The sequence below is a fragment of the Tachypleus tridentatus genome, chromosome 13, assembly GCF_004210375.1.
Source record: "Tachypleus tridentatus isolate NWPU-2018 chromosome 13, ASM421037v1, whole genome shotgun sequence".
NCBI classification, from domain to species: Eukaryota; Metazoa; Arthropoda; class Merostomata; order Xiphosura; family Limulidae; genus Tachypleus; species Tachypleus tridentatus.
This window is the reverse complement of record NC_134837.1, coordinates 230,239,127-230,263,782: the sequence shown is the minus strand read 5'-3', so window position 1 is coordinate 230,263,782 and position 24,656 is coordinate 230,239,127. Positions and strand designations below refer to the sequence as shown.

General features: G+C 34.2%; 1 protein-coding gene across 2 annotated transcripts in view; it reads right to left on the bottom strand.

Moving 5' to 3' along the window:
• The window catches only part of l(2)10685 (5-methylcytosine rRNA methyltransferase l(2)10685), a 41,318-nt gene extending 22,610 nt beyond the window's left edge, over window positions 1-18,708 (bottom strand). Inside the window, exons 1-4 of one of the 2 annotated variants that reach the window (XM_076481547.1) lie at window positions 18,289-18,708; window positions 12,654-13,314; window positions 7,621-7,701; window positions 6,965-7,096 (exon numbers count right to left, since the gene is read on the bottom strand). In XM_076481547.1, the coding sequence (XP_076337662.1) occupies window positions 6,965-7,096; window positions 7,621-7,701; window positions 12,654-13,314; window positions 18,289-18,417 (1,003 nt within the window). In that variant the 5' untranslated portion in view covers window positions 18,418-18,708. The remainder of the gene's footprint in view (window positions 1-6,964; window positions 7,097-7,620; window positions 7,702-12,653; window positions 13,315-18,288) is intronic. The other variant, XM_076481548.1, reaches the window with a different exon arrangement.
• Between the last annotated feature and the right edge of the window lie 5,948 nt (window positions 18,709-24,656).

Below are 24,656 nucleotides of genomic sequence, written 5' to 3'. Positions count from 1 at the left end.
GTCATACATCTAAATAGTGGTGTTAGTAAAAACCTCAAAATATGGAAGTCAAGTAAAACACAGACCAATTGATAAAAGGCCTACTGAACTGAGAGAAATTTAAAGGGCAAAGCAGAAAACTAATACCAAATCACCTGGTGAAAAAATACCTAACAGAACAAGAAACCTGGTGGTCCATCTCAGATGTCACATCCTCTGAGCCAGATTAAAACAGTTAAAAAATTAAAGCCAGTCCTAATCATTCATATATCTATCAAGCCATCTTTCAAACTCACTCAAATTTACTGCCTCCTCAACATCCTAAGGCAACACATTTCAAAGGCCAATCACCCTATTTGAAAAATAATATTACCTTAGCTGAAGATGGCATCCACCTTGCCTAAATCTTAGATAGTGTCCTAAGAAATGAAAATGAAGAAGATGCACTCTAAGCATTCTCAATCTTGCAGAAATTGCCCACCCAATTGTGATCAAAGATTACATATTAAAACAGGGAAGAACCAAAAAGTGGTTGAGATGGAACTGATTGATCCAGAATTCCAATTAGCATCAAGCATAAAAGATGAATGGCAAAACTTGTAGGTAGAAATAAAGAATGGGATAGTGCCACACGTGGGGCAGGAATAAAGTTTATAATGACAGAATGCAACAAAATAGCACACCCCTCCAAAATAAAAACCACAATACAGCATCACAGATATCCATGTGATGCTAAATGCACAGGTGTAACTTCAAAAATCTTAGTTGAGAAAAAAAGCCAATCATAACTTCCTATTAGAAGTGGTGGTAAACAAACAGTACAAAACAGTGTCTCATCCCACCAGAAGATTCCAAAACCAAAGAAGCCCTGTGTAAAGGGAAGAACTGAAGATAGCAAATGGCCCAACATGGAGTGAAATAGAAAGAGACATCCCACAAAAATTCTCTAGATATAGGTGGAGCATCCAAGAAAGGAGGTGTACAGTAGATATTTCTTGTAGGAGAATCATTATGATAAGATGAAGCTGGAAACTACATAGGGAATAAAAGGGATAGAATTAACAGAAATTGCACCCCATTTAAATGACAGATATTCTAAGTACATAACATCAAGAAGAAAATCTGCCTGATGGTAAACTAAAACAAAGGTGGAAGGTGAGGCAAGAAAGATAGAAAAAATGCTCATCATGAAATAATGTCTGGAGGAGGAATGGAAAATCATACTTTGAAACATATCTAAAAAACGGCCAAAGCAATCCTAACAGAGGCCTTGGAAGGCAAGCAACAATCAGGTGTAGGAAAACTGACAAAAAAATCTAAGTCATCCTAAATGGATTTGGCAGTTGTAGGAGGAAGACAACAATATTGAAAAAAGGTAGGAAGAGTCGTGCCCCCAAAGGTCTTCACAAACTATATTAAGTACAAAAGTAAAAATTATAAGAACTAGAAAAATGAACTAGTTGATATAAACTTAAGCAAGTGTGAAGTAAAATAAACTTGTGTATAAGGTGTTATGTGTTGAAGAAAACAAGACACTTCACCTAATTATTGATTTACCCATAAGACAAACTACAGATAAACCACAAAATAACAGACACCCATAAGCCTAATTGAACTGTGCAGGACTATCTATATCAACAAGCTCCAATTTCAAAACTTTAACTTTACAGTTTGTGCAAATCAGGAGTCCACACAAAGTTAATATGAAGTATAAAAGATAAATAATAACAAAAATGAAACAGATGTTATATTATAAAATTTTGTATGTTAACAATAATGTATGTATGAGATGTTTTTCTTTACAACATCATGATATATCAGTAAGATGAATCACAGGTAAAATAACAAAACCCATGTTATACCTAATCTAACATTATAGGACAAAGGATACAAATAAGTTCTAATTTCAAACCTAAATTCAACCATAAGTATTGACAAATCTCATTGAATATATCTTATTGAACCCAAATAACCACAGATAATAATATAACAAAAACTTAAGAGCATAATGCCTTATAAGTGGGCAGATTTTATTTAAATATGCATGAGCTCCAAACTAGAGGTCTGATGAAGGTCAGCTCACTGAAGTTAACATTTTTTTAAATTGTAAATGTATATCCAATAATACTTATCCCTGCTGATAATATGACTATTCCTCGATCTCCTAAACATTGAAAATTCTTGCTCCAGTCTCTTATACCCCACTTGAATACCTTAGGCAAATTCTAATTTACAAAATTCTCCACCAATTGCAATGCATCTTCTAAATACAGTATATATACACACCTCATTCTGATAATGTAATCACTTTTTTGAAACATAAACTGGCTTTTAGGGGGTGGTAGGACAGGAGAGAGTAAAAGGAGGATGAGTAATATTAGAAATACATTTTCAGTTTAGTAAAATGTAAACTTCCAAAACATATCCACCATTTGCTGACAATATAGCCAGAATACCACACTGAGAAAATGGAAGACTGGTGCAGGTATGATTCATACAGGAAGCATCTGTATAGAACAGGAGATAAAAACTAGTATAATAATGAGGAAACTGTACTGCATCCAGAACAGATATGCACTTCACCTGGAACTTAGTTCCTATATCAAAGATGGTATAGAATATAAGCAATTGTTGGTATATGTAAGCCCCAATCAGACAACCACAACTCAGGGTTGGAATTAAGGTGTTGCGATATCCATATCCCATGTTAGTGACAAGAGCTACTGGATCACAATGTTAAATGCATATCATACTACAGACTAAATTCCAACCTGTAGCCACATAGTGATGCATTTTGCACCAAAGAAATCACGAGAAAGTAAGCAATACCTAAATGGACAAACATTCTCCTCCACCTGAAGAAGTCCAAAAGGCAACACCCTAGCTTAAGAATAACAGGATTCTGTATGTCATACTCAGCCAAAGGAACAGAACTTACCCAGTGTGAAATTATAAACATTCATCCTCACTCACCAACTAAGTGGACAAGGAGTATTTCACTTTCCTCTGGAATTATGGTGATAGTGTGAAAGATAAGCTCCACCAAGGACCTATGATGGAACATTTCTCATTCTCAGTTACGAGTTAATGGACTTCCTTCCATAAACAATATATGAAATCAACATTGATCAAACAGAAGGGCCATGCACTCTCCAGATTGTTTCTTGCCAAATTTGAACTGGAATTATGAGCAGGCTCCTGTGAAGGCTAGTGCCACTGCTACTGACATCTGGGAAAAACATCCAGAGACTCAAGCAGAAAGGCCTCCAACTTCACCCTCTTCTTCAAGAACAGACAAACACACTCAAACACTGTGGAGGAAAAGCCTCTGTTCACAACCCCAATGACTGGAAACTGGGACAGACAGAATTCCCTTTAACTTTATAGTCCATGATGGTCCATTATAAGGTAAAACTATCCAGTAAGCACCTACATGGTCTTATGGAACACCCCATTTTGACAGAGCCTTCTGCAACTTATAGTAATTATAATGAAAGTGGTTATTAGTGTGGAATTGAGAAGAGAAAGCATATGTGCCCGAGCATCACTCGCCACAGAGCAGGAAACAGTGACAACTGAAGGAACCATGGAAATAAAAGAGTATTTGATATAATAACCTTTGGTTAAAGCCTACAGATGTTGTCAGAATAGCTACAAGGCATAGTCAAAAACCCTCAAAAAGAGGTACATGCTAGATCATGTAAGCAAAGAAATAGAAAAGTATTAGAAGTAGTCTACATACCAACCCACACACTGTTCCATAGAGCAATTCAACCAGGCAGCCTATGACATAGAGATAAGACAAACATGGTGTGATATGACATGAAAAAGATTTTCTTGCATAATGATATTCTGTTATAAGCCATGTGAATCAACTTGTGAAGCCAACTGATTAGGACAATGAAAGAACAATTGGTTCCTAATACCTCAAAATGAGTTAGTACAAGTTGCATAACACTTGAGAGCCCTCATGGGGCATAACAAATTATCAGTATTGGAGTAGTCATAAAGTTGAGAAATGCCTGATAAATGAATTGATGAGAAAAATCATTCAACTTCCCTAGCTGCCAGAGTATTAGGAAGAAAAGATCTACTAGGGTAAAGCAGGACAAATGAGGAATAATAAAGTTTCCTATTTACATGGATTGCAAAATAACTGAATGACAATGTCCACTAGCAAACAATAATAAAAAAAAAACATGTAAAAACAACTGTAAAATCCCAATTTAGTAACTATAAAGGTCATTTGGGCCAAATAATACAAAAGGATTTTAGTAGACCTGATAAAACTTGGAATTCAAAATTTTTCCAATAATTGGAATACCTCAAAATAGTGGTAAATGATGCCTTATATTGTCATCATAGATGAAACATGGAAGACACTTTCAGATAAAAAGGGTTTAAATTCATTTTAATAAATCACTGACAATAAATATTCCATTTCTGTTGTTAAATGATCATGATTAGCTCATGAAGAGATTTAATTAAATACAGAGAAACCTTACAAGTTAAATCCATTATGTTGGGCAAGAACTGCATAACTTCCAAGCATGAATACTGAGTTTCTGAACATCTGAGCAGAGAATGTCTGATTAAGGTTGTCTCAAAGACTGCCAATGTGGAAGAGGTGGATATTCATAAAGATGCTGAAGAAGTTGAAACCATGCTTTAGCTGGCTAATATGGTGCAACCAAGATCACTAAGCATGGAACAGAAAGAACCATAGTTAAAACTCTTGTTGAATCAAAGACCTTGTTGTCCCATAATTTATACTAGAAAACAGTAGGAGAAATGCAGAAGTTAGGATTGAATAGAATTTAAAAACATTTTTACTCTTTTTCAACTGCAAAAAAATTAAAAAATTACTGAAGTCAAAATACAAAACTTTGTTGGTTATTTTCAAAATATTGGGTTGAGGAATAATTCGTGAGCATTTTTTCAAGTTAAAAAAATATATTCATAAATGAAATGCTTTCGCAAAATATTTCATGTCATTTGGTAGATAATTTTTTGCTCTAACAGATGGTGTGTTTGAATTTCATATGTCTTTAATTTTTGCTTTCATTTTCAGCTCATTAAATGGAATGTCAAGTGGACAAAATCGAGCATTTTCGACACCATCTGCTTTTCGCATTTAATTTCTTGCAATTTCGTTTAAAACAATGCATACTATATACTTAGGTATTACATGAAATAAAGTATCATAATAAATGTTTTGGGTGTAATGTGTTCATGCATTGAAGTATTGTATAGTCTTGCATGTAATGCTTGAATGAAATTATTTAAAAATGCTCACGAATTATTCCTCAACCTAATATAATGCATTACTGTCATATTTTATAATTATAAATATTTATACAGTACAACCTGTCTAAGATGGAATCGCATGGAACCGAATAAAATTTCTGGATGTGACAGTGAACACGCATTTCCCAATTTATATATTTTTGAGTGGAATGTTATACTTGCTTGACTAAAGGGAAGTAAGACATTTGTGAATAAAGTTATTATACTGTTTATGCTGTATTTATTAGAATAAGAACAAAAATAGACATTCAAAATATACACAAGTACACAAAATCTTAATCAAATGCATTTGAAGAAAGTGTCCAATTTCAGCTGTTTTGTTTTTTCTAATGGGCTTTCTCATACAATTAAGAGAACACCAATTCTACAGCCTTTTCATGAAGTTTATTATCCCCCTTTATTTTTGCATATAATTTGACAGCGTTAATATAACTTAACATTTGCAATGAAGTAGGAATTTCTATTTCCTCACTTATCTTTTCCATTTTGTTCATCTTCTGAATCTCTCACACTGTTACCATTTTGTGATTCTATTATAGATTTTAAATCAATTTCATCAGTTTCTGTTAAAACATTCCTGTCAACGTTCACAAAACTTTCTGCATTCACAGAATCATCTGCATCAATCTTCTCAATCAGAGTTTGGATTTCACTAGAATTGTCATTACAAACAACTTCTCCACAATCTCGAAAGCACTTTATTACGCATTCATCTTTTATGCTTTGATCAAATGACTTAAAAATACAATTGCATCCAATACATCAGTTTTTATGGTCATTTCAGATGCTCTCTTACAGTCGTCCATGTTTGGAATAATATGCTGAAGCGTAAATTTTTCTTTATTTCAATTTTATATACCGTATAATTCCATTATCTAGTTGCTGTAGAACTGATGTTGTACATGGAAGTAGAAAGACTAAAAGAACATTTGAAAGTTGAATTTTAGAGCGACATGTTGCATTATCCAGGAAAAGTAGAATATCCCTATTTTCTAGTTCCATACTTTTATTTAATTTGTTCAAAAATTCTTCAAATATAGCACTTGTCATTCATGCTTTATTATTCACTTTCCATTCCACAGGAAGTTGATTCTTCCTTAAATTTTTGAAACAGCGCAGACTTTCACTTGAAAGCATGATTCCTCTAGTTTTCCCATCAGCAAAAGCAACCAAAAGTACAGTCAATCATTCTTTTGAATAGCAACCTCCGGAATAATGACAGCAGAGAAAAGGCAGAATTTATTTAACCAATACCTACTGTAACAAATGTCTGAGAATTTATTAATATTTAAACAAATTATTAATAAATTACTGTAACAAATGACTAATAATTTATCAATATTTAAACAAATTATTAATAAATTACTGTAACAAATGACTAATAATTTATCAATATTTAAACAAATTATTAATTAAACAATAAATTAATATTTAATCAAAAACATTTTTTCCACCTTACTCAGGTACTAATCCAACTTGTTGATAGATGAGGTGGGTGAAAAGATAATTTTTTGTTCACGTTACGCAGGTTCTGATAAAAAAGGGTCTTTTATAAAAGAAATCTTAAGATAATACTGCAACATTTTGATATTCCCAGCTTGTACAGATTTTTGCCCCATGCAGTTGCTGGCTTAGACAGGTTTTACTGTATAAACATCTTAAAATACTAGTTCTTCACCTGGCAGAAGAGTAAAAAGAGCTGTAAGGGCTTTTCCACCAGGTGCTGCACACAAATCAGCCACAAAATCACCTGGTTTGATTCCCAAGGCAAGAACAGGTAACACTGAAGCTCCATCCATTAAGTAGTAACCTAAGCACAAATGATGCATTGGTTAATGATGCAGTTATATTGGTATCAAATATTTAAAAAATCACAAATAATTGTTTTTAATTACATTTCAAGTTCAGATTTTATCAATGGTTATTTTGTGTATGTTATAAATACATACATTTAATACATTATATTAAACTGATTTTGGAGACTCGCCACATTATTACAATCAAACTGACATATTTGACCATGCCATATATGACAGCCATCCATATGCCTTTCTTTTCACCCAGTCATTAAATACAAATATTATTTCTTATCTTGAAAATTCTAAATCCCAAATCTTGTATATCTTTGTGATCCAAGTAGCTGAATACTTTACATTAGAAAGGATTCTTATGTACCCTTCCAAATGTTTCTGGTCGTCACATTACCTATAAAATATGTAAATGTAAATGTGATTCACAACTTTCGCTTCAACTTTATATAAGCTATGGTTAAGTATTGCTGATTCACATATTCAAAAGCCCTTTAACATAACATATTCAAATTTCTGTACTAACAAATATGTTTTGATTGATGTTTGCTGATCCAACAGTTTTTCTGGCGACATTTCTTCCTTGTGTTTAACGATTCATTTTGTCCTACAACAGATACCGAGAAACCCAAATATCTTCTAAGCACATTCCTAAAAGTAAACCAGAACTGGTTCTTTCTTCTTTTATCTCAAATTCACAAGATAATACTTCATGTTTCTGCACTAATATTATGTTTTTAAAATCATCAGATCAGTACTAGAAATTCTGAAGTAAGGTTAAACTGTGTGTCATTAAAAACTATTCATAGAAGTCCAAAATATTACATAAAAAAACAGATATTTTTAAGAAGTGGTCTTATAATTCACCATAAGATTAAACACATCATCATCCTGTGTCAAATGAAAAGTTACAAATTTATAAAACTGTAAAACAACCAATGCAGAACATGGTATGTGAGCATAATAAGAAATATATTACTCTAGAAAACTAAGTACTGATGCATATATTTAAAGTATTGAACATATAACATGACAAAAATTAACTATTCATTCTTAAACAACTACCACACTTATAGAACTGTTTCAATTTTTAGAACATTCAAAAAAGTTTGACTTATTCTTCATAATGAAATAATACAAGAAGGAAGTGATATGTTGATACTGAAAGTCTTGGAATTAGCTAAGTGATGAATGCAATGTCAAATGTTATCATTTTCCTATACAGTACATGTATTTCTGACTTCAACTCGCACAATTAGTTGTTCTCATTCAGTTCTACCCTCTACATATAAACATTTTCTTTATGCATGCCACAAGCCTTGCATACTCCCCTTTTTGGAATTAGTACATTCCATGTGTCTCTCATTCAAATCATTATGCATCACCTATTAAGCAACAGTAATGTAGCATGCTCATGTGATGTATGACTCTTTCTACAGTCGTCTACCTAACCATCATTTTATAGTTTGACAGAAGATATTAGCACCAGAGAAGTAGGAAAGAATACAGTTTCTGTGTTAAAACAAACAAAAAACAACTGATACAGTACTTACCACCACTTAAACACACAAAGTGCAATGGGTGATCACAATACTCTATTGTGAAAAGTAGACAACACTGAGTTTTTCACTCAAAACATGGCAGGGATGAACAGTTGTCCCCTTATGCTTTACTCATGCAGGTAGTATACCACGTGGTATGGTCTAGAATAGACAAATGTACAAAGTAATCACTGCAAGGTAAATAACTTTCCAGTGGCTTTGTGGAATACCCAATTTCTGCATTGACTATATGAAGCTATGGATAAAAGCATGAGTCAGAATGGGATCTGTGCAAAAAAAGGGAATTTAGAAATGCCTCTGAAAAAAAAAAAAAAAGAACAAAACTCACTATTTAAAATTACACTGGAGTTTGAAGCACAGTTACAGGTAGAAGATGAAACCCGGAAGAGTACAGAAAAACAATATGATAAAGATAATGGGAAACGAACCTAGTTGGAGTGGTTTACACACCAGCTTGGAAAATCTCCTCCAACAAATGAAAAAGATGGGAAGCAATGGAAAATGTGAGGTGACAAACTTGACAGGATGACACACTGAACTAAGAAGGTAGAGAGAAGTAAGCCAAATTGACCAGAAGGTGTATCTAGTTTTCAAGGGTAAAAGGGGAAAGATCACAAAGGGATGAGGACTGCCATGGAATGAAAAGATAGTTGAGCACACCCAGGAGGGTATTTGGGCCCCAAAAGGACACAGCAGTCTACCTGGGTATGGATGAGAGTAAAGATGGGAGGCAGAAGATAATAAGATAAGAGAAAAGAAAAAACAATCTTCTGAATCTGCTACAGACTTCAGGAGAAAAGAACAACCAGGACAAAGGGAAAGATAGATAAGATGAAAAAAGGTATAGTAAATGTCAGTTGCAAATAAATCAGACTGGAAACATCCACAGGCCAAAAAAGAGAGAATGAAATGAGTCTCAAGGAACAAATAAAAAAAAAGGAGCAGAAGTGGTTCAAATCTGGAAGGTTATGATGCTTCAGAATCCAAAAGGAATACATGAGCATAGGAAACACAGATGAACTAAAAACCATATGGTATCTGTAGAAATGGAAGTTATGGAAAAGGGCAGCCCTATATCTAAGATTAGGTCAGGATGTGAAAGATGCTCCACTATGAGATTGAAATCACCCGGCAAATGATACATGAGAAAACAAACGTGATGTGCTTGAGCCCAGTATAGAAGATAAAAGGTCCAGAAACAGAGATCTATAGACCAGGTGCCTTCTTGATGGTTGATATGAGCCACTATTGTAAAGTTGTCAGAATGAACAACCATTAGATAGTAACAGGCAAAAGAAAGAAACAGAGATGATGCCTGATGAATCACCAAAAAGTTTAGCTGCGGGGTCAGCAAGCTCATTCCCGTGAATACCAACCTGGCCTGGTATCCAGAAGAACTGGATAGAAGTAGATGTTAAAGAAAAATGAGCCAATTAGTTTTGAATATAAGCAAGAATAGGGTGAGAACTGATGTGAATGGATTCCAAGGCTAACAGAGAGCAAAATGAATCAGTATAAATGGTACAGTTTATGTACTGCATAGCTTCTATGAAATCTAGGGCAAGAAAAGCTGCATACAATTCAGTAGTGAACACAGAAACTGTAGAGAAGATTCTATGTGCAACAACTGAATCACGACAAACAATGGCAGAGCCCACAGTGTCATCTAATTTCAAACTATTTGTATAAATGGGAGTGAAAGGATAGTTCGAAAGATGTTCGGCAAATAGAAGGCAATACTTCCAATCAGGAGTATCTTCTTCAGATAACTCAAAAAGATGTCACATATGGGGATAGTAATTAGCTTTGGTGGGATTAGCTGATCTGTGGATACTGCTATGTCATCCAAAGACAGACCCATTTCATCCAACTACACCTGGAGACAAAGGGTTAAAAGGAGCAGTGGCAGACCATCTATTATAAAAAAGTGTGGTCCACTGAGGAAGGAAAATACAATCCCATGTGGGATGCTGTGATAAAGATCAAAATTTTGAAGCATACATTGAAGACAGTTGCAAATGACAAAGGTGTAGAAGGGGTTCATGGGACTCCGTGTACAAACTCTGGACTGGAGAAGTGCAAAAGGCTCCTGTGCAGAGCCAAAGCCTGTGGTAGTGAACAGGGTCCAATATTTTCAAGGCTGAAGTCCTGGGAGACTCACAGACCCATAGTCTAGTTTTGATTGAACAAGGAACTTCGATCTGTCCCAAGAGGTGGAAGGGATGACACAGAGAATATTCAGTGCACTTTTACACTTGGCACATAGCTGCTTGATGTCAAAGATAAGCCCCAAGAACTTTGCCTCATGGACCACAGGAAGCACAGCTTCACCAATACAGAGTTCAGAATCAAGATGAACACCCAATTGATGGCAAAAGTGCATGCAAACAGTTTTGGAGAGAGAAAGGTTGAAAACTTTTGTTGTGGTCTACATCAATAAATGACTGAGGGCAGTCTGTAGCTGTCTCATATTTGACGACTGACACGAGATGTGGAAGTCGTTGACAAAGAGACCATTTCCCACTGTAAGGGTAGATGTCCACTAACGCCATTAATCTTTATAATGAAAAGTGTGATACTCAAGACACAGCCCTGAGGAACTCCAAGTTCCTGTGGGAAAGAAAGGGAAAGTGTCGAACCCATATGGACCTGCAATTGCACATTCATTAAAAAATGTTTAATAAAAATGGGTAAATTGCCATGCAGCCCATACAAGTGGAGGTCTCGCAAAATACTATACCTCCATGTTGTATCATAAGTTCTTTCAAGGTAAAAAAAAATACAGAAACAAGATATTCTTGTTTGAGAAAGGTTTCTCTGATTGATGTTTCAAGTCGAATCAGGTGGTCCATGGTAAAGCAGTGTCTTCGGAACCCACACTGAATGGGTGAGAGGAGGTTGTTTGATTTGAGAAACCAAACAAGATGAACATTAACCATCCTCTCCAAGATCTTACAGAGACAGCTCAAAGCAATTGGACAGTAGTTCAAAGGAATCTTGGTATCCTTCCCAGGTTTAGGAAAAGGGAGGGCAATAGCATGGCATCAAACATAAGGAAAAACATTCTCCTGCCAGATCTGGTTAAAAACAATCAGAAGAATAGCAAGAGAGGGAGGAGAAAGATGGCGCAGCATCTTGTAATAAATATCATCAGGTCCGGAGTAATGTATTACCAGACCAATGAAGAGCAAGTTTTAGTTCTACCAGAGTATGGAGATGAATACAGTCATAGAGATGATCAGCTTGAAAAGAAATAGGTGATCGTTCTCCCTGTGTTTTGACGGCACCTGAGGCAGTAGACTTGTTAGTGTGTCTCCTGAAGTGGTAATGTTGACTTTGGAATTCATAACTTACTAAACTATAATAAAATGCTAGTGCAGAAAAGCAATGACAACAAACTGGAAGTGGTGATGTAACAAACAGAACAAAAAACACTTCAAATAAAAATCAAACATTCAAACATTTATCACACAAAGCACAAAAGAAAACATCTATACTTGAAAGCTGCTGAACAAGAAGTAAAGGTTTGGTAAAGAAGTGCATCACATGAACATACTACGCTACTATTGGTTAACAGATGATGCCTGATGATTTGCACGAGACACACGTTGGATTGTTATTAATTCCAACAATAAGAGTGTGTAAGGCTTGTGGCATGCATAAAAAATGTTCATACATAGAGGGCAACACCAAACATGAATAGATAATTTTGTGACAGAAGGTAAATACTGTATTGGAAACTGTTTTTCAAAATTTTTAATATAATGTCAGTATAACATTTTAACTTTATGTTCTGTTGATTCCAAAAAAGCAAATTCTACAATACCACACAGCTGTTATAATTATTTGCCAAAACTGGTTAATTGTAACATGTTAATAATTTAGAACTATGAAACTCACTATGTCACTAGTACAACATTAAAAAAACATAAGTGTTTAGTAATTAAAGAAAAACATATAAATCTGTAAAACCACCCATATGTTGTAACTTGTATACCAAGTAAGCCAAGAGAATCGTGTTTCGGACTTGGAAAATCGGAAAGATCTCCTCGGGGAAAAAACCATGCACTCAAGTGTTCTGGAAAGTTCAATTCTTTTTCTTGTTCAACTGAAAAAGGTTCATTCATCTGAGATTGGTAGAAATCAAAATATTCCTTTTCACTGACTATTTCTTCTTGATATCTCAACTTTGTCACAGGCATATAATCATGTTCTGCCAGCCTCATCAAATTATTTGGACTGATAAACCGAGGACTTTCTATACTCTCATTACAACTACTGGAATAGCCTGTTACTTCAGAATCATCAGAAGATATGTCTGATTGGTTTTCCACTTCAACTGAAATTGTCTGATTAGGTGTTTCTGTCTGATACACTGCAATAGGATCAGAACCACTTTCACTTTGATCAGTTACACTGTTTTGGGTGTTAATATTAAAAGACAAATATACATCTCTCAAATTTAATGCTCCAAGGCGATAAAGTATATTTTTTGTTTCTTTTTGGTTAGAAAACCAATTGATAACAGCAAAATATTTGTGGGGGCAGAGCAAAGCCAGCCTTATAGAGGGCCATTGTTTCCCAAATACACTTGAATAAAAGTCATCAAAGTGCTGGATTGCCAAGTCTGTTGACCACCTCTTGTTCAATAACTTTGCCTGGAAAAAAAAAAGTATTTGAAACATTTTTTTTAATTTGTACATTCTTTGATAAGAAATTGTGTCAGTTGTTTTATGTACAAGCTCAGTATCTTACTTTCAAATAACTAAAAAATCTTTAATCTTCTGTTGGATAGATAAATGGGTATGAAGAGATAAATCCAATTTATTCTGATACTTTAGTTTGTTGTTGTTTTTTTGTGTGTTTTTTTGGGGGGGAGGGTTAGAGGTAACAACATATGGCTGAATGACCCATTATTTTGAACTTTATGCTCTGAACTTTTATAATTTCATTAGTTATATTCTTTCTCTAATAAAGAAAGATTTTCCATAAGGCTCATACCAAATTTTTAACATGCAATTATATAAATTCTGAGGTTGCAAGTTCAGAATTTAGGTATTCCTTGATAAATATTATTTTTCTCAAGCAGTAAGAAAGGATTATTTGTCTCATTTAGGCTATCTCATTTTCTATCATCCTATTTCTAGGTACACACAAAACCCAATTTCCTTATATTTAAAATACTCCTTTGATCTTTTATTGAACTTAAATTTGCTGCTTCTACCAGAGTAAGGCAAACATTTACACAGATATCCATTTTGTTTAAAAAGCAACACAATTTTAGTTCATCTCACTTCTGGAGCTTTTCAAAAGTTGTCATCCATACTCTTGCTAGCTACAGCTTTTAATAAAAAATGTCATCCACATTAACAGGTTCGAACGTCTAGCAACCTTAAACACCTTGTTAGCATGTCTCCTCCCCCAAGCCAAGAGGTTGTGAAAGTATTTAAAAAAATCCTTTAAATATAAACTTTCTAATAACATTCATTTTAAACCTCAATGCCTACTTTTTTACATTGTTTAAAAATAGTTAATTTATGATTAACTAAGTTAACATGTGAAAAATAATGATTCACCTGCAATGCCTAACACACATACATAGTGGTATACAGGATACTGGAGGTCTCTAACAATATACATGAATGGTTGAACATAAGAAAACAAAGAAAGATCATTTCATCTATCAGTCACCTGTTGCAATAGTACTACATATACTTCTCCAGTAATGTTATTCCAGATATTTTAGTAGTTTTACAACTTCATAAGCATGTTGAGACAATATTGGTCACATAATGATTTAAGAGCCACTGAATCAACTCCCACTGCCCTTAACCACACTTGCTCTTTCAACTATGGGAGAATTAAATCTGTTTCTTTATTTCTGAGTTGTGGCAAGGTTACTAAGGCTATCCACCACAATTCTTAATTTTGAACTTACCAACAAGAGGGAAAGCAAATGGCCAACAGTACCCACTACTAACTCTTATACTACTTTCTTGTCAATAAATAGTAGGATTGACAATAACATTACAATGCTCCCATTGCTACAAGGATAAACACCTTTCACTTCTTTTTTGACACTGGTTATGGAATCCATGACCATCGATTCATGAGACAACAACCCTAACTAGTGGGTCATGCCAGTCAGGAAGTATTGCAATGTGATAGTAAAACCTATTCATAGATAAAAATTGTACAAGAATTATGGTTGGTGCTACTAACTGGTTTCCTTTCCTTTGGTAAGCTGAAAATTGAAAATACCAGTAAAGATGTTTTTGGATTGTTGTGAATTTAATATTCCTCACACTTCAGTCTTCCACCTCAGGAATTAACATCAGCATAAAGATCATTCAGTAATACCACAAGTTTTCTTACCATATAGTTAACATTGTAATGTCTTTATTTTCTAAGACCAGAGTAAATTTATTTTTACTGAAATGTACACTATCTATCACACACCACGACAAGAATCTTTACTAGTTTTATTATATGATATCTTTGAATAATCTTTTGATATACAATTAGTTTTTGTTTCTTTTGCAGTCTTCTGAAAACTTATATGGAAAAAAATAACCATGTAGCTGAACAGTAAAAATTCCCCCTTCATTTTAGGTGGTGGGTATGGTGCATACAATCATCCCCCTTACAGTTTGGTCTGTTGAATTGTTTTATTGCATCACAGGCCTACAAAATTGCATGTTTGCTCTTGTGATTCTCATGTTTTTACCAATCGAATTACATAATTAGGCCGAGATGTAGGCTTTTTCAGTAGCCAAAATATACATCTTTAATATAGGCATGCTTCTAAGCTTTTGATCTAAGTGATAGTTCGTATCAGTCAGTAGGCCTAAGTATACATGCAAGTATAGTGGCAACAAGATTACTCTGTGGCTGCATGTTTACAGCTTTCAGGTTCACGTAATCAGAGATTACCAATTTACAAATTGAACAGTCCAGATAAGTGGTTGCAAAAGTCATCCCCCCCCCAATCGGGTATAAAAAATCTATGCCCCTGCTTGTAATAGATTTTCTACTATGTCACACATGATACATTTCCATGTACAAAAGCTTAAGATTAAACAAGTAACTTAATCCTAAACTGTTATACCTACAATGGCTATCATATTAAACAAGGAATAGTTTGAAAATGTATTTAAAAGTAACAAAAGATAAAATAGGAAGATTAGTGAAAATAACTCATTAGTTGAATGTAATGAATTAATTGTTTGGCTTATTAACAAATTCCACTTATAATCTAGTGTTTCAAGATTAAAATAACTGTTAACAGACTTTTTATAAGCCACCTGATTACATTTGCTGAATAAGAAATTATATAAGGTGAGAATTTTACTAATAAGAATGATTATACAGTAATTATAACAGACTTTGTTCTTAACATACTGATTAAGATTCTAAGAAGTCAAATAGTAGTGAGAAAGATTCCAAGACTTAGGATGGATTTCTAAATCAAGTAATCAGACATCAAACCATGAGGAATACCATTTTAGATTTACTGTTAACCACTCACTAATAATATAGGATTGTAAGAGTGATGACTGAATGATCAAATTTGATTTGTTGAAACATGCTGATAGTTTGAAAACAATTAAAATTTAGAGCCTGACATTCAGCAAACCAGTTTTTAGGAGATTGAACAAGATTTAACATTATTGATTCAGAGTGATAATTTAATTTTGGGAAATCAATTCCTTTTAATTCCAGGTTAGCATGTTTCTACAATGAAAAATGATGAAAATCAAACCTTAACTAGCTTATTGAAAACATGAATGAAAAATCAAGGATATATGCAATGAACTTGTATATGTTGCATAATTTAAATATTTATGGGAAGCTAGAAATTTAGTTAAAAATAAATTAAAAATCCAAAAAGCTAAACAACTGGTTAATAATGTTAAAATTAAGAACTAGAGTTGAATGACTAGGGTATTTGATATGTTGGTTTATAAATTACATTCATCTAATCAATTATTTTTACATTAAAATTAGATAGTTGAAGTAATCAAAAACACTAATTTGGATTAGTTGATTATTTTCACGAATTATAACACTAATCAAGCAAGATGAATTAACTGAAAACAATAATCAAAATTTATAATGCAATTTTTGTAACCTGTTCATAGCTTACTTAGAAATCCAGATATATTTTTTGTTTCAAAATGCATACATGAAAGCTGATATGATTCTATTCTGTGGACACCCAGCTGTAGAGACTCAATGTGGCTTATGAGAGAACATCAAATACTTTTACTCAAGTGAAAACAGGTTGGCTATACAACAAGTGCTACAGGATCTTTTTATACATTTTACCTATACAGTTTTAAAAGTAATTAACTGGTATAAATTATCAGCTTAGCCTAAATCTCAGTAAAATAAAATGTCCAAAATTACACTAGTTTCAGTGCCAATGTATAATATGACACTAGTTCACTTGTTGTTGTGTCAGCTCTAAAGGAAACAGCTAATAGTTTCCTGTTGTGATTTATTGTTTTTATGCAAGGATTACTGTTCCAATAGTACAAGTACAGTATTAAAACCATAAAGTCAAAAGAAAATATAAAATGTTAAGTAACAGAGCTTTCTGAACAAATATGCAGTCCTTGCAAAGAAAAAACAATTTTTTTTCATATTTTCAACTTTTGATTTCTTTACAGTCAGTGTTAGAATGAAGAAAATAAGAGACAAAACATTTACAGGGTTTTATAGGTTAAGCAAATGAAATATGAAATCTACATTGAAAAGCACTTTGAATGAAAGATTATTTTCAACAAGATCATCATCTTTCACTCTGAATGAGTTAATAAAGATATATTTAGTAGAATATTTTGTTTTAAAGGGTTTTTGTTTGTAATGTTTACTAAAACATTCCAAGCCTCATGAAAACACTAAGTGAATTCAGTGTTTCAATACATACAGTTTCACAGTTCCAAGATTAGTTAAATAATCTAACTTCATTTTTTAACATTACTGAATACTTAACATTACACTAATCAATATAATCAAAGATCATAGGTGATCAATTATATCAGTTACAAGTTAACGACATAGCTCTTCTAACATCAAATAATAATTTAAGTATACTATGGAAAGCAAAATGTTAAAAGTGGGGATTGGGACTAATAAGGATGCTGACGGTAAGATTATACATCATGCCATAACAAATACGGGTTCAGTCAGCTTTTACCTATAGTTGATAATTAAATCTGCCTCTGTTTATTCCTCCATAATGGTCACAAGAACTGACCACATATATATACACAGCTTTGAAAGGTCAACTGTTCAAAATCCCTGATCTAAACAATTTGTTTTGGAAAATCACTCCTCTGACCACTTTTAGGTTTACAATTATAGAAACTTTTACCTCGATACTTAGCACATACTGCTACTGTTACTTTAATTGAAGCCTATTTATACTCTTGCTGAGCTACGAATAGACTTAAGGAAGTAAAAGCAAACTGCAGAATTTATTTTTCTCTGGTTTTTATTTTTAAAGTTTCTTTTACACTTAAGTCACTTAACTACTGAAGAAATGTTTTTCGACTGTTTGTTGTAGTTTTGTTGTTTTGCGTAATTCAAATTCACTGTTTATAGTTAAATATACTAATGCTTCTTACCCAATGTTTATCTTTTTTCCGCAAGTTCAACTTACTGCACAACCTCCTTTGAAAAACCTTATCCTGTTTTAAATGATTAAAACTGCGATGAAATACACGAGAAGCAGAGAAGATTCGAGGGAAGAACATAATTGAGCCTAACAGAAGAAAACTAACTTGTAATAAATTTTTTATTTATTTCTTACCTCAACTTAAAAAACAAAAACCCAATATTATATCATATTTAAAACGTTTAAGGATCCTAACTATAATCTTACTACTAATAGCATAGTGTTAGTTAAATAAATTTTCATCTCTCCAATATGACTAGTACAGAAACGAAAAACCCAAATGCAAATCTATTATAATCTATATAATAGTTTGATTTTGTTAGTTTTCACGTCCAGTTAATCCTGAGCTACCCATTCGCCCTCTATAAAGTTAACCATGCTTTGCACATAATTATTTCTCATTTTGCGCCTTCGGTGGGCTCAGCATATAGCCCGATGTGGCTTTATTATAAGAAAAACAAACATTTTGCACCATAAGTTCTAAAACCTGTATTGTACCATAACTACACCCGAAAAGAATGTTTGTGGAAGAAAAGTCTTCACGCCAACCCTTCCACACCATATCTAAGTTATATAAACGTGGTGCTTGTTTCATAGCGGGCCTGGCATGGCCAAGCGCGTAAGGCGTGCGACTCGTAATCCGACGGTCGCGGGTTCGCGCCCGCGTCGCGCTAAACATGCTCGTCCTCCCAGCCGTGGGGGCGTTAAAATGTGACGGTCAATCCCACTATTCGTTGGTAAAAGAGTAGCCCAAGAGTTGGCGGTGGGTGGTGTGACTAGCTGCCTTCCTCTAGTCTTACACTGCTAAATTAGGGACAGATAAGCTTTTGCGAAAAAAAACAAACAAACAAATGTTTCATAGTGTTATTGTTACGCATATTTTGAAATTTGCGTTGCACTACAAGTAAACTCTGTTTGTTTATTTTGAATTTCGTACAAAGTTGCTCGATGGCTAACTGCATAAGTTGTCACTAATGTTGAATTGAATAATTAGGCGAAAGGATAGGTGCAAAATAGTACCCACCTCCAACTCTTAGATATCTCTTAGGCCTGGGATGGCAATGTAAGGCGCTCAACTTGCAATCCGATGGTCGCGGATTCCAACACTCGTCACATTGAACATGCTCGCCCTATCAGCTGGGGAAGGCGTTATAATATTATGGTCCATCCCACTATTCGTTAGTAAAAGAGTAACCCAAGAGATTGCGGTAGGTTGTGATGACTAGCTGCGTTCTCTCTAATCTTGCACTGCTAAATTAGGGACGGCTAGTGTAAGTCGCCCTCGTGTAGCCTAACGCGAAATTTAAACAAACAAACAAACTTAGGCATCTTTTTCCAACCAGGTGTAGGAATGATCGCTACGATACAACGTCTCCATAACTGACAGAACAGACATGTTTGAGAGTGTTCTCGACCCACAACCCTCAGATTGCGAGTTTAATAGTACCTTATCCCGATGTCAAATCATACCTCAACTATGTTCATGTTATTATCTTTGTGAAGGAAGACTTCACAGACCACTCTCACTAACTAAAAATTGAAAACAGGAAAGTTTTGTTTATGTTGATAGAATGATTTTTTTTCCATAGTATGTGTACCAAAGGGAGGGCCACAGATTCTGCTTAAACAGTAGTGGGGCTAGATTGACTTCACCCTTTGACCGAACGAGAAGTCATCAGTTTCCTTGGTTTTGTGTCATGTTGCCAAAGGTTTGAGACCAACGTCTCAAAAGTACCTAACGATTATTTTTCTCAATGAAGTCAATAGGTGCTTTAGATGGATTGAAAAATACGGCTAATCATACACTGCTGGCCAAAATCTTAAGGCCAATAAACATATATAAAAATATGCATTTTGTGTTAGACTCAACTACGTATTTGGACAGAGCTTCGAAAGATGAAAATAAGAAAAGGGAAAATAAAAACAAAAAACATTTTTAGCATTTAATATGGAAAATGTAAACACTATGAAATTAGACTAAATTTTAGCTGGTCAAAAGTTTAAGACCATACCAAAAGAAAATCCTAAACAAGGTAGGAAATGCCCAACAAGAGGTCTCAATAGTGAGTTGCACGGCCGTCATTGCAAATAACTTCAAACATTTGCCTTCAGTCAATAAGGATGCTCTCTCCAACATGCCAGTGTAGCCAGCTGCTCTTTGATGCCCCTGTATAACCTGAAGCTCCATTGTTCCATGGAAGGAGAAAGCACCCCAGATCATGATGGAACCTCCTCCACTGTGTCGTGTGCAAAATGTCTCCGGTGGGATATTCTTATCGTGCCAGTAACGTTCGAAGCCATCTGGACCATCCAGGTTAAATTTTTTCTCACCAGAAAACAAAACCTTCATTTACTTTTCTACATCCCATGTTTGGTGCTTCTCAGCAAAGTTTAACCGAGCTGTTTCGTGGTGTAGAAGGAGCCATGGCCTTTGAAGATGTTTACGGTTTTAAAGCCTTTTTCTCGTAGATGCCGTCTTATTGTTCTAGAGCTGCATTCTGCGTCTATTAAGACCTCAATCTGGTTCGACGATCGGCTGTTGTCTTGCCGGACAATCCGTCAAATCCTCCTGCTCAACGCCGGTGAAATTTTCTTGGGCCGAACACTTGAAATACTCGTTAATATCGCTCAGGGTCTTTTAAGAAATTTGCAACATCAGTTTTACTACGCCCAATCTCACCAGCGATGGCACGTTGAGAGAGACTTTGCTTTTGCAGCTCGACAATTCTGCGACGTTCAAACTCTGTCAACTTTTTAGCTTTTGCCATGTAACACAGGAGATGTCAGTGGGAGATGTTGACAACGCTAATGCTTGAACATAAATGACTAAATTTCGTTACGTGTTTACCGATTAACCCTTAGTTTCGGTATGGTCTTAAACTTTTGACCAGCTGGTATTTAGGCTAATTTCATAGTGTTAACATTTTCCCTATTAAATTTTTTTTTGTTTTTATTTTCCTTTTTCTTATTATCATCTTTCGAGGGTCTACTCAAATAAGTGGTTGAGTTTAACAACGCAAAATGCATATTTTTTCTTTCTGTTCATTGGCCTTAAGATTTTGGCCAGGAGTGTATCAGTTCCTTTAGTGTGTTTTTTCAAAAGTCTTAGTTTAGCATGTTTAAGACGAAGTTCCTGTTGGGCATGAAAGACCGTGTCAATGGTATTGAAGCAGTGTTGTTGCAGTTGGATGATAGAGTAGAACTTTTAATCACATGTACTGATCATATTCCAACGACTTGAATGCGCATACTGTACAATGCAGATGAAATGCTTAAAACTGTAGTCTTTGTAAAGCACTTTTGGTACTAGTTGTATGATAGAAAGTTTGTTGTTTGAGCGGATAATGCATCGCTAAAATAGTTGATGAATTAAAATTTCCGAAGGGTGGTACCATGCTGAATAACAGCACTGCATAAATGTGATTTATTTATACACTCTTGCTCTAGTTTGCAAATTCGAAGTGTAAACGCACATTTCGTGATGACGAGAAAACCCATTTGTAGAGAAAAATACATATGTAAAAACGGCTGGTTTGGGTTGAGAAAATTTTTATGTAGAGGAGCGAAGAAGGTCGAAATGTTGTGAATCCACACTTGCTCGCAGTACAATGAGACTGTGTATATTCATTGAATGTCCTGATCCCATACACTGTGTTGGACTAAAGACCATATCTATCACATTAGTAGAGCTATCTCGTTGGTAATGAATGATATGATTAACACTTTGAGTTGTTCAAGGAGAGTAACAGATGGGCCCAATCTAGTACGGACACTCTCTGATAAGTGGCAAAATAAAGTGTAACCAGTTCAAGTGTAGTACAGACGCACATAACCCATAGTACTTAAACATTTTTACATTTGAGTATTTTCTATATATATCTACAAATAAAATGAAAAATAAATCAACAGAAAGTCTTACATTATTTGATTTAGTTCAAATTCTTACATTAAAAACGATTATCGAAGTCTATTATTTTGAATATTTTTTACTGGTTTAAAGATCTTATCCGTTTTACTCGACTGTTTACATGTTGTTTATGAATTCTATTTCCGCGTATGTGGGGAAGTTCTTACGTCGTATTGACTGTTATGAGACTGGAAGATTGATTAAAGGAACATTCTAATCCTGAATTCAGGGATGATCGAAGTATTTTTCGGTATGTAACAGCTCAATGCGGTGTGGTATCAGCTCCTAGTAATCAGTAAATCAAAATACTATGCTATGGTTGAAGGAGATGTTTATAATACTTTAAATGCAGCATACATTAATGAGACTAACTGTCACAACCTGACGGCGAACATGTTTGGTGTGACGGAGATTCGAACCCTCGACCCTCAGAGTCAAGCCCCTTAACCAACTGGCCATGCCGGACCTATCTGAACGTAGGACCGACGTTACGTAATTTTAAACAGAAGGGATTAAAATTTCACTTTTCATGTAATAATACATGTCAAACATATAAACGAACTAATACTGAAAAGAAAGACATAACGTTTTCAAACTTTCTCTTAATGTGAAATTAACACGAACAAACATTTCCGCCAATAATGTGAATTTTAACACTTTTATGCGTGCTTTATTTTTTAAAGGTCCATAGTGGCACAGCGGTATGTTTGCAAACTCACACTACTAAAAACCAGCTTTCGATACCCGTGATGGGCAGAGCAGAGATAGCCCCTTGTGCAGCTTTGTGCTTAATTACAAAACAGACAAATAATATAAAACAAAGACACAATGCTAGAATATGGGTTTCGATACCCGTGGCGGGCATAGCACACATAGTCTATTGTGTAGCTTTGTGCTTAATTACAAACAAACAATTTCTTTTAAAGTTATTGTTTTACATTATTGGTGGAAATAGTAAAATGAATTATAACACTTTTATGCACGGTTTCTTAATTGAAAAATATAAAACAATAACAGTTTATAACATGTTTTTAAGAAACTTTTATGCGTGATTTTTTTAAAAACATAAAACATTAACATTTTTGTAACATGTTTCAAAAACCTCATACAAAATAAAACATAAACTCTTGTTCAGCCCTCTTTTTAAACCATCAATTTTGCATTCTGTAATTTGAAGTATGAAAACTTCATTCATTTATTCCTTACATAACACCTATAACTGTGTTTACCTTATAGTTATCTTATCGAAGCAATCGATTTATATTCTACACGAGATGGATGATTAATGAAAGGTTATCTTAGGAGATGATAGTTGGTTCCCTTATATGTAACTGCAAAAAACGCAAATTCTCCCATAAAAACAACAAAACACAAAATATGAAACAGCAAGTTTGCATGTATATCCGCATGGATCTTCAAACCTTTGTGGATAGCAAAGTAGTGGTAAAAAACGCCAATAAAAGCCGCAAAATGCAAAACTGAACTTAATGTATCTCCATACAAGTAGTTACATGGACAGACAACAGGCAGCACAGTACCATTACGTTTATATAAATAACGTGGAGATTCTTAAGTAGTTTTTTTTTTTTTTTCGCTTCACAAGATAAATGTCTGCACACGAAACACGTGTAATGGTTGTACTGTGCTACTCAAGCAACTTTAAGTCCAGAAATTTTTTGAGCAAATAAAAGCAGAGACAGATACCATTAATATTAAAATAAAAACATATGTAAAATAATGTTACTTATATAACAGTTTTAATACATTTGTTTCATCACACAGTGGATATGCCTTCCGATGACTGAAAGGTAAGAAGTAGGATTGGTGGCTATAATACTAAAATTTAATTGGTTGGTTTAGTGTTTTATGGCACAAAGCAGCTAGGCTATCTGCGCCAAACATCGTGTAAAAAGTTAAAATTAAAGTTAGTAAAATTCATGAAAGGAAATTAAAGTAAAACAAAACAAACTTTAAACAAAAACATAAATAACATAAAACCAATGTTTACATCTAGTCTACAGAGAAAAACTACAGTAATACAAGTTGTAAAGGACTTTCTGTAGCATAATGGTAATTATCATAATTCGCCAGGAAGACTAACAGGTAAGTTCAAAAACCATCTTACGTTGGCCTTTCCAGTTCTGGTTCTGAGTTATTTGACGTTATAGCCGTTTTCAAAAACTAAAGTAATAAAAGTTTTAAAAGACTTGTAGCAAAATTTTAATAATAACTCGCCAGAATGACTAACGGGTAGTTCAAACAGCAACGTTAGTCAACTGAAGTTGGCCTTTCCAGTCCTGGTTTCGAGTTATTTAACGCTACGGCCATTTTCTAATTTCAAATCTAACTAGATGGGCTTTGATTCTTAAAAGGGAATAACATTTAAAAAGGTCTAATGTATAAATTAAAAA